Genomic DNA, 11,039 nt, shown 5'->3' on the forward strand with positions numbered 1-11,039 from the left:
TAAAAACATGCGTTGGCAAACGTGGTAATAGAAAGGTGTCAACTAAAAAAAAAAACTGAGGAAGTATTTCCTAAGCAATAAAATTTCCCATGTAACTTACTAAATTCCTATAGGCATTTAATTTCCATATGCAACCTAACGAGGCTTACAAACAATTTTTATTTTTATTTTTAATTTAATTTAATTTTTATTTTTTTCTTTTTTTGTATAGGTAGAGCATAAGTTTTTTTTTTTTTTTTTTTAAAAAAAATCAAAATCATCCACATAAATGCAAAGAAAAAGACGGGTCACATCCAGTTTCAATCATAAACTGATATCCTGGATTGCTCCGTACCCGTTACCCCGACCCCCTTTTTCTTTCTCATCCCCACTTTCTCTCTCCTCCCCCTTTACGTTCCTTTCACACTACCCCTTCATCTTTCTCTCTCCTCTCCTTCTTCTCTTTCCCCTTTCTCTCTCCTCCTCCATTTTCACCACCTTCATTTCATCTTTCCTACTATAAATGTCACTCCCTTTTCAACGGCTACATTTTCCTGCATTTCAAACCTCATAATTCAACAATGGAGAATAACACCACTTACCCATTTGGGGAAGAGTTTCAGAAGCTCATTATTGCGCCGGAAAATGGGAATTCCTTCACTGCCCTTCTTGGGTTACCCCCTAATCAAGCTATGGAGCTTCTCACCGACGATTCTTCTTCCGCCGCCGCCGGTACCGGCGGCGGCGGCGGCGGTAGTGGGGATGTGGTGAAACGACATCGTATTAGTGCGTTTAATCATTCTCTCTCCTCTTTACCTGCTTTGCCGTCGAATCGAGCTCTCATTGAGCGAGCTGCGAAGTATTCTGTGTTTGCGAATGAGGATTCTTCTTCGCCGGAGTTGAAGGTGAAATCTGAGCCGTTGGATGATGCTGGGTCAAACCCTAATTCGGGTTCTGATCCGACGGCTGGGAGTGAGAGTGACAAAGAGAAGCCATTAAAGCGAAAGGAGAGAGAAAAGAAGGTTGGATTTTAATTTACAAATTAGGGTTTTAGATAACTGAATTTGTTGTAATTTGGGTTCAATTGATTTGGGAATTTTGTATTTTAGGGTAAGGGATCGAGTAAGAAGAACAAAACGACGTCGGAAGATGATGAGAAGCTTCCGTATGTTCATGTTCGAGCACGGCGAGGTCAAGCTACTGATAGCCATAGTTTAGCTGAACGAGTAATTAACTAATTAATTATTCTATTAATTAAGCATTTTAATTTTAATTAAGCAATTTAATTACTTCGAATTGATTACGAGTAGGTGTTAATCTTGTAATTATTGTTTGCTGCGATTTTTTTGCAGGCTAGGAGAGAGAAAATCAATGCTCGGATGAAGTTGTTACAGGAGTTGGTCCCTGGATGCAACAAGGTATGGTGGTGTTGTATTTTTTATTACTTCCGTTTCATATTATTTGTAATGATTAAACATTTCTACTCACACTAATATGTCAACACTGGTCGATCACAGTGTGAGAGTCGCTAACCTTGATGGTCAGAGTCAATTAATCGTTGTACGATTTAATTAATTAGTTTACGTTTCGATTTGATAGTGATTTTGTAAAGTTGATTAAGGCATAATGATTGTGATTAAGACTAACTCGCGAAATTGCCTGCCCATTAATTAAATATTTAATTATATGTTTAAGGTTTTGTTATGCTTTTTGAGATGATTAACCGTTCTAGTCATTATCACCTTTTTAAAAAAGATGTGAGTTGCTTTTTGGGCAAGGAAAGCGTCTTCTTTGGTAGTGTTGTGAATTTCTTTCTTTTCCTTTCAACTTTCACTTTGCCATTTGCAGAGGTTTGTTATGTGTCTCTTTACAGGACAAGCATATCATTGTCTTTTTCACTCTTGGTAGTACTCGAATATGTTTTTCCAATTTAACTTTTTTTTCATCATATATGTAACAATTTGGTAGAGCCATGGAGTTTTCGACAACCTTAATGCTAATTTCAACTAGCTAGGATATTACCTTTATTAAGGATTTATATAAATTAATGGGAAAAATAAGAAATTAAGTGAGACTAGACTTGGATCATGCTTTGATCTATTTTAAGAGTTGTTTTTAAATTTTGTGCTCATATTTTGATATAATTTTATAAATTTCCTTTGTAAATAATTAATAGTACTTCCTTTGGATTTTAAAATCATTTTACGGTTGCCAATGCACATCTTATAACATTAATATCTGAAATAATATTTTATTCCGTGTAAAAATTAAGAAGTTGATATTTTGGAAATATATATGAGACAAACCTAACAATATCCTACACGATTATTAGTGTAAATCACAAAAGACGATAAAGGAGTGTGTCTGGATCGCATAAAATTCCAAATGTTGTGATTGAAAAAGAATAAAGTATTATAAAATTACTTATCATCCTTCCAATTTCATTAACATATTTTATTTTTTATTTTTTATTTTTTATTTTTTTTGATAATGTTGACCTCAAAATGAAAATATGACACGGCGTACTTGATTTGGATCAATATATCTAATGAGTATTAATATCTTGAAAAATGATTGGCTCTTTCACTCTTGACCACTATAGGCTAATCAGGATATGATCTCAAAGTTGGGGTACCCAATTTGAGTGGACAGATTGTGCCTGTTAAGAATTTTTGCACTGCTCACCAGTTACTCCATATGTTTTTGTGATGGTTATATGTCTTTGTCAAGGAGAGACTGAGAGAGAGGGAAGAAAGGAGATATAGAAGAGAGAGAGAGAGGGGGGGGGGGGGGGGTGTTGAGGGCTTTCTGAATTTTTCGTTTTAACATGTTAGGTGCTCCTGAAGTTATGAGGACAATTTAGAGGACAGCTCTGGCTATAATTCTCTGCTGAATGCCCAAGTTGAATAGAACACATCTATGATGGTAGGGTTGTCCTGGTGCCATATTAAATTGAAGAAAATCAGTGGGTTCAAATTAATTTTGTCTACACCCAGTCTGGCAGAAATAGACAGTAGAGCTCTTCTGTTTTCTGGGACCATCAGTGCTGATTATTTACAGACTTCCATTTTTTTTTTTATAGAAATAAATTTAATAATTTGTATATTAAGGTTCAAACAAGTAACAACAGTGAAAAATCTTTGGATAGGGGTGACGCCGAATTTTCTCTGATGATATGATCTAGGTATGATAAGGTTCATTGGATTGATTGTCAATGTGCTTGTCTGTATACCACATATTTTGTTGCTTTATACCAAGACTGAATCACTGTGGTGGAAGTGGTGGCTTATTATTTTCAGTTTATAAGTTTTTAGTCATTTGATTGCTATGCAGATTTCGGGTACTGCATTGGTGTTGGATGAGATAATCAATCATGTGCAGTACTTGCAACGCCAAGTAGAGGTACTTATCTCTGACTTTACCATTTCATCTTCTTGTTCTATGAGGGACTACCGTAACAAATTTGTACTAGAACAAAGGAAGATCTTGCGGATTGGTCCTGTAATCTGCCAAAAGGGTTATTAAGATCCCCTCCTTTTATTTTCCTTTTGGAAATCTTAAATGTGCTGAATCGAAACTATGAAAGTTGATCAAGGACTTGGATTCTCATCATCCAATCTTAAATCAACCATCCATATGCCACCTAAATCAACCGTCATTGTGAACCAGGAATATGTGAGGAGCAACCCTAATTAATTCTAGGAATAATCAATAGCCACAACGAATTACTTTATTGCTTTGTTTTGTTTGACCTAACATAAAAATGTCTAATATTTCCTGTGTTGTTGCAGTATCTGTCAATGAGGCTTGCAGCTGTTAATCCGAGAATAGATTTCAATCTTGACAGCCTAATTTCAGGAGTGAGTGACTCTCTTGTTTGAAATTCTTATCATCCTAATAAGTTTGCAATGTGTCAGAATACAAATTACTTCTGGAGTTATGTTTTAGAAAATTGTTTTGGAGAGTGATTTGACCATTGCCCCAAAGCAACGAATCAGATGATGGATTGCTTGACCCTGTGTTCAAATCCCTACCATCCATAGAATACTTGAAAAATGTCCTCTATCCTGTCTTAAAAAGTACGTTATTATTTCATGATATCAATTTTAAGGAATATCATTCATAGAATACTTGAAATACTTGTCTCTGGGATTTTATTTAAGATGGGAGGACAATGTTTCCATACCAATTGTCTTTATATTCAGGCCCACTTTTGCTTTGTGTCTTCCAACTGGTAATGTAATACAAGTACACAATAACCTTGGTTAAGCATTATTGACATTCAGAAATATATTGAAATATCTGTGTACCAGACTAACATGCCTTAAAAAGCCATTGACAATTGGGCTCTTTTCTTTATTTTGCTGATCTTTTTAGCAGCTTAAATAATATTCAAAACTCAAACAATGTATTAATTGTATGCTGAACTCTGAAAGAATCAACAAGAATGACCTTGAGGATTCTGTTTTCTGGATTTTACATTGTAGTATGCGGCTTTTGGATATTGCTTCCAATGGGTGCAGGCGTACAGCATTTGGCCTGATTCTGTTGTGCCATGATTTCTCATGTGCCCTTAAATATCTGCAGACTGAATCTGTGATGGACTGCAATTTACCGAACATGACTATGCCACTAATGTGGCCAGAAATTCATGTCAATGGAGACAGACAGCAATTTCAACAGCAATGGCACCCCCTGGAGGCTCTAAGTCAGCCAGTTTGGGTCAAGGAAGAAAATCACCCTAATTTAGTTGCATCCGAGAACTCACTCATGACCTACGACTCACCTGCAAATTCAGGTAAATTGCTTCAGAATCGTTAAGATAATTTGCAGTTGCTGTGTTGATTCACATATGATCTTAGCTTCCGGACAATAGTTATGCAAAAATAATGTCACACACTCCAGTTATGCTGTTCCTATGACTCTATGAGTACCTATATCCTGTATAGTTCTGATGTCTACTTAGATTTGTGTCAAGTACATGTACTTTTAATACCCTGTTAGAGACTCACTTTGTCATACAAATTCTTTGAAGGACACTGTTTACTGCTGAAAATTAAAAGACAAATAATTGTATGTAATTGGTAGGATCTTTCTGAACATTTACCTATATTTCTTGTTGTCATGGTGTTTTCTGCAAGTGATCTTTGTCTTAGACCCATGCCATTTTTCTTTGAATACATTGACCCACTGCACATAAAACTCAGCTAGGCTTAGCAATGCAGAAGGGTGTGACACATTTAATAGTCTGGATACAGAAAGGTTCCACCTGACTCGTCATTGTTTGTCTGATGCAGCATCTTTGCACTCAAGCCAGCTGAAAATGGAAATGTGAAGGCAATAACAAAGCATGTGTTTGTAGCCAATCTGTGTATATATAGCAGAAAATATGATTATATATTAGAAGTTTAGCTGGGAAGTAGAAGAGTTTAGGCATCAAAAATTCAGGTTGGGGTTTCCACGTCTTCATCATTATTCAAGAATGGACTGGAAACCCTTGGAGTAGATCTATCTCACTAGTTGTTCTACCGATTTCACCATAGTCTACATATATTTATATACAACATGATGAACGATTCAATCCTAAGTCTCACGCGAGATGGCTGATTGATTCTGCTGTCAAAGGGGCATCTAAATGCAGTCAGTTGTCTGAAAGATGAACCTGGTTTGCTTCAGATGAATGGAGTTGATCATCTGAATCTAAACCGGGTTTGGTTCAGATGAATGCATTTTCTCTTGTGAATAAAGCCAGTTGTAATGCATCAACCTTTTTTGCAAAATTTGTGTATTCTTGAACAGGAATGAAAAAACAAGGTGAAAGATACAGAGTATCAATTTATTGTGTTTAGTTCAGTATCCTCTGATGTATCCTATATCTGATTGTTATTACTTCAGTGCTAACTCTGTCTGGAATCACTGCCCTGTGCTACTGCTCACATTGTCAGACTCTGATAACTAACTTAAACATAATTGTATACGGAGATTTCAGCTGATAATCTTTATCAGGGCATTTAGGATTTTAGGGTGTAAGCATGACCTGAGCCGAAAGCTATTTTGTTCTGTCTAGGCAAATCTGAAATCATTTACGAAGTATTAATCAAGCTGATATTTATGTAGTATTTACGAACTTTCTGCTGATATTTATGTAGTATTTACGAACTTTCTTATAAATGAGCTTTGTGCTTTTGACCTTCAAAAATCTCGTAATGGAGCATAACAATCAAAATTTAATAATCAAGTCTAGCATTTTATTCAGTAACATATTATTTTTTTTAAAAAAAAACACCTTAATGTTTATTATTCCGTCTCCGTATATGAGCTTAGAAATTTATTTGTAATCAAGCTTGTACATGAACATAAATAAAACAAATAAGTCATATGAAGGTCTGTCTATTTTAAGATAAGTATTAGAGATATGATTAGATTAAATATTGTTTTAGGATAACATATATAAATAGACTTAGTTTTATTTTAATCTTATCATATACTAACATTAACCCTAATCAAAGTAAAATTCTTGATGAACATAACTGTAAAAGTGATTAAGAAGTTTCTAGCTTTTATTCATGCTTCGTTGAGGTAACAATATTAATTCACCACACATGGACATGGCATTCAAAGTACCTCTCTTCATCCTTATAATTCTATGTATTACCACCAGTTTTTGCCATGCCGGAAAAACTAGTGCTTATACACGATCAACTGATGCCTCGGCCGACATTCCTGCCACGGCTTTCCCTTCGCCGAAAGGCTCCAATGCCCCGGAGCAAGTTCATATCACGCAGGGGGACCGAGGAGGCCGAGGTGTGATTATCTCGTGGGTGACACCTAACGAACGCCATCCTAATATTGTTAGGTACTGGAAAGCTTATGATCCTAGTGATGTTTACACAGCACATTCTCAGATCTTTACCTATCGTTACTACAACTATAGTTCTGGCTATATTCATCATGCTACCATCAAGAAATTAGAGGTTCAAATACTGTTTAATTTTATTAACTTTGAATGGTAATTCTCTGTATTTGTTTAGTACATGTGAGTGAGCAAATAAACTTTATTTTGGTGGTTTTTTGCAGTACAATACCAAGTACTTCTATGAACTTGGGAGAGGTGACGCAATTCGCCAATTTTCGTTTACCACTCCTCCAAGACCTGGACCTGATGTCCCTTACACATTCGGTATCATAGGTTGGTATCAACTCGTTCGGATTATTATATTACAATGTGGATGTCAATTAACTTAGTTGGTTAATTTAAGTCTCGGTGGTAGAGTTCAAGACTTGGGGTTAGATCTCATCGACCAATTGGTGCTTAATAATAAGTTATTGTTGAATGTGTAGGTGATTTGGGACAAACATATGCATCAAATTCAACACTAGGACATTACACGGCAAATCCGAAAGGTGAAGCAGTGTTATTTGTGGGAGATTTATCTTATGCTGATAATTATCCTTTTCATGACCAAAGAAAATGGGATATTTGGGGTCGTTTTGTGGAGAAAAGTACAGCTTACCAACCTTGGATTTGGACTGCTGGAAATCATGAACTTGATTTTGCTCCTGAAATTGTAAGTCACATATTTTATAGGATTTTTTATAGGATTTTATTTCACTTACAAACTTCTATTTTATTTAGTTGACGCGTTTTGACTTTCACATATACTATTTGACTATCAAAGATTTAAGAAACTTGTCAACTAAAAAGAAAGCGAGGAAATATTTGAATATGGGTGAAATTGTGAATTAACATCAAATAATTGTTTTTCAGGGTGAATATCAGCCGTTTAAGCCATTTTTGCATCGTTATCATGTTCCTTACAAACAAAGTGGAAGCACATCTCCTCTTTGGTACTCTATCAAGAGAGGACCAGCTTATATCATTGTCCTTTCTTCTTACTCCGCTTTTAGTAAGTAAACATAAACCATACACAATTTAACCATTAAAATGCACAAATTGTCGCCATTAATTTATCAATTTCAATTCTAATTGATTGAATTTCTATGTTTAATGTAGCCAAGTATTCGCCGCAATACCAATGGTTTGAAGCAGAGCTTAAGAAAGTGGATAGGCATGAGACTCCATGGCTAATTCTTATGACGCATGCTCCATTGTATAATTCAGACCATTACCATTACATGGAAGGAGAAAGTATGCGAGTCATATTCGAACCTTGGATTGTTCAATACAAAGTTGACTTTGTTTTAGCCGGTCATGTTCATGCATATGAGCGTTCGGTTAGTACTATTATTACTTCCTTTGTTTTAAAGTCGTCTCATTTTGTCTATACTTTTGATCGCTAATTGTTAACGGACCAATTCAACCAAAAACTTAAGCTTATGGTTTAGGTCCAAAATTTTGTTTTATACTCTATCACGCCCCTTAACACGAGAGTCTGTTGAGCTTGAAGTGTGGATGCAGCATTGGTCCACCTCATAACCAACGCTCAATATTCCACTTAAAGTAGGGGTGGATGAAATTTGAACCCGTGACCTCTCTGTCACGTTGGCTCCGATACCATGTTAACAGACTAACTCAACCAAAAGTTTAAGCTCATGGTTGAGGCCCAAGATTTTGTATTATACTCTATCATTAATATTATTACTCTTGTGTATATGCTCTAAATGTTGTTATTAGGAGCGAATATCAAATATACGCTACAACATTACAAATGGACTGAGTACTCCCATCAAAGATGAATCAGCACCTGTTTACTTGACAATCGGTGATGGTGGAAACATAGAAGGACTTGCTAACAAGTAAGATTTCCATTCTTTTCAATTACTCCTTGTGTCCAGACTTAATAGTCACATTGATAATGTGACAATTCATTCCGAATGATGGGACTAGATTATGATTTATAACAACCTTACAATGTTTCCATTTTGTTCTTTGATGCAGTTTCACTAATCCACAACCTTTCTACTCTGCTTATCGAGAAGCAAGTTTTGGGCATGCAATTTTGGAGATTAAAAACCGAACTCATGCTTATTATACTTGGCACCGTAACCAAGATGATGAAGCAGTGGCTTCTGATTCTACATGGTTCTTCAATAGATTTTGGTATCCAAAGGATGAAAGTAACTGAGTTCGTTCAATCTTTGATTTGCTAGTTTTGGTGGTATTTAGACAATCCTTATGTTAGCAATATTGGTTAGATTTTGATTGTTTGAACTTGATTCTTTTCTTATAGTAGTAGTATGTTGGGTTGATGATGTAATATACATTTTGGTGCATATTTAAAACTTTGATATTATTGACAACTTATATGATACTCCCTCTGTCTCTAAAAGTTAACTACCTTTTTCTTTTTAAGTTCTTATACCTAAACAAACTTTGTGGTGTCTTAGAGATATTCATGCACATGTATGTATTACGTATTTTTTTTGCTCACAAAGGTCGCGTTTCTTGTTGGGGGATGAGCTTCCTCGAGGGACATTGGCTTGGATGCCCCCAAATCCAAAAAATACCCTTGATGTTACTCACGTCCAAATATGTTCTACTTTAGGTAAAGGATCAAATGCTAGCTCGTCCAATTGAATGTACAAGCTCTCTTGATTCTTAAAGACTATGATCGTAGCATTTCTCATTTTCTTTCTATTATTCACCGATGGACAATCTCTTAGGTTATCTCCAAATTTGTTATCATCTGTCTCTACATTGATATCATTTATGTGCCTTGCCACCCAATAGGTTAAGTTAGGAATTAGGATTTCTATTTTACAGACGGGCTAAATTGGCTCCCTAGTTTATAGTTAGATGATCCTGATTTGCAGGTGTCCAATCACCAATTTGAGATGTATTTCTTTGCATGTAATTTGACATTTTCGAGCGAGTTTAGGCTAGGTTTAGTTCACCTGGCCTTATTTTACCTTATTACTTATATCAAATTATATAAGAATAGAAAAGTTTAGAGTATACTTTATCGTTATATGTACAAAATTTTTATCGCTAAATATCTTTAATTTCATAGTGAAAATTTTTATTAAAATTACATATTTGGTAATACAAACTAGTACAAGTCTAATTAAAACGTCTTTTGATATACTTTTCCTTATGGATTAGCGTACAAGGTCAAAGTTTGTCAAATCAAGCAATTAGATAAGATTAGATTAAAAAAAAAAGAAAAAAAAAATTCATATTAGATCTGAATAAATAAGTTCAAATTATATAAGCAAAAATAAGGTGAACTAAACATAGCCTTAGCATCTGATTTACTCTCCTGATGGAATATACCTTTACTAATGAATGTATCTGGTAATTAATACGAGCTTTCTTTTGCTTGCCTACACTAGAAGGGAGGTTTTTAGGTTAGCTGTGCATTAATCAATCCAAGCCTTAATTCCAAAGTGGGATCGGCTACATGAACCAAATTTGATTATTGTGTGTAATCATCGACAAAGATCGATCCTCCTCCATCCCTGTGTGTGTGTGTGTGTGTGTGAGAGAGAGAGAGAGAGCAATAAAGATAAAAGTGCAGCCGGGAATGAAAAAAAGATATATAGAGTGATAAAGAGAGAGATGGGTCGGTGGGGAAAAAAAAAAAAGAAAGAAAGGAAGGTCAGAAGAAAGAGGGAGATAGAGATAAACCGAGAGATATAAAGGGGCAAAGGGGGAGGAGAGTGTGGGCGGGGGAAGGGACTAAGGGGAGAGGGATAAAGTGCAACTTATAATTTTCAAATCCATTTAGAGGATGGAACAGGGATAAGAGGGATTGGAAATTCAAAGCTTTTTATAATTTTCAAAGTCTTTTAGAAGATGGAACAAGGACAAGTCATCTAATTAGTAGCACATTTAACATAAAAGTTCAACATTATGGTAGAAACGTGTTAGATTCATGAGTAAGTACTTTTTTAAAAAAAAAAAATGTTTGTACAACCATAGAGAGAGAAAGAGAGATATAAAGATAAAGGGGAGAGATAGAAGGAGAGAAAGGAATCGGGAAATAGAAGGGTTGGAAGAGAGAGAGAGAGAGAGAGGACCGAGAGAGCAAAAGGCCAGCCGAAAGATAGATATGGCAATTCAAAAGAGATATGGGGTAGGTAAGGAAAATTAAGAATGG

The 11,039-nt window shown here is 35.4% G+C and overlaps 2 protein-coding genes across 3 annotated transcripts; both read left to right on the plus strand.

Annotated features, from left to right (window-relative positions):
• The first annotated feature begins 308 nt into the window (after nucleotides 1–308).
• LOC145583205 (transcription factor bHLH48-like) lies at nucleotides 309–5,835 on the plus strand. Of its 2 annotated transcripts, XM_081640384.1 has the most exons (7): nucleotides 321–1,001; nucleotides 1,089–1,205; nucleotides 1,332–1,397; nucleotides 3,313–3,381; nucleotides 3,771–3,839; nucleotides 4,567–4,777; nucleotides 5,277–5,835. In XM_081640384.1, the coding sequence occupies exons 1-7, from the start codon at nucleotides 561–563 to the stop codon at nucleotides 5,312–5,314; spliced, it is 1,011 nt and encodes a 336-aa protein (XP_081496510.1). In that variant the 5' UTR covers nucleotides 321–560; the 3' UTR covers nucleotides 5,315–5,835. The 2 variants fall into 2 exon arrangements, with proteins under 2 accessions (XP_081496512.1, XP_081496510.1); XM_081640386.1 differs by lacking the exon at nucleotides 5,277–5,835 and having other exon boundaries at nucleotides 309–1,001; nucleotides 4,467–4,604.
• A 752-nt stretch (nucleotides 5,836–6,587) lies between these two features.
• On the plus strand, nucleotides 6,588–9,251 carry LOC145581288 (purple acid phosphatase 5-like). The gene is made up of 7 exons (XM_081638319.1): nucleotides 6,588–6,953; nucleotides 7,057–7,168; nucleotides 7,321–7,547; nucleotides 7,748–7,886; nucleotides 7,994–8,214; nucleotides 8,615–8,736; nucleotides 8,879–9,251. The coding sequence occupies exons 1-7, from the start codon at nucleotides 6,588–6,590 to the stop codon at nucleotides 9,063–9,065; spliced, it is 1,374 nt and encodes a 457-aa protein (XP_081494445.1). The 3' UTR covers nucleotides 9,066–9,251.
• Nucleotides 9,252–11,039: the final 1,788 nt, after the last annotated feature.

Source organism: Chenopodium album, chromosome 15 (genome assembly GCF_948465745.1).
Source record: "Chenopodium album chromosome 15, dcCheAlbu1.1, whole genome shotgun sequence".
NCBI classification, from domain to species: Eukaryota; Viridiplantae; Streptophyta; class Magnoliopsida; order Caryophyllales; family Amaranthaceae; genus Chenopodium; species Chenopodium album.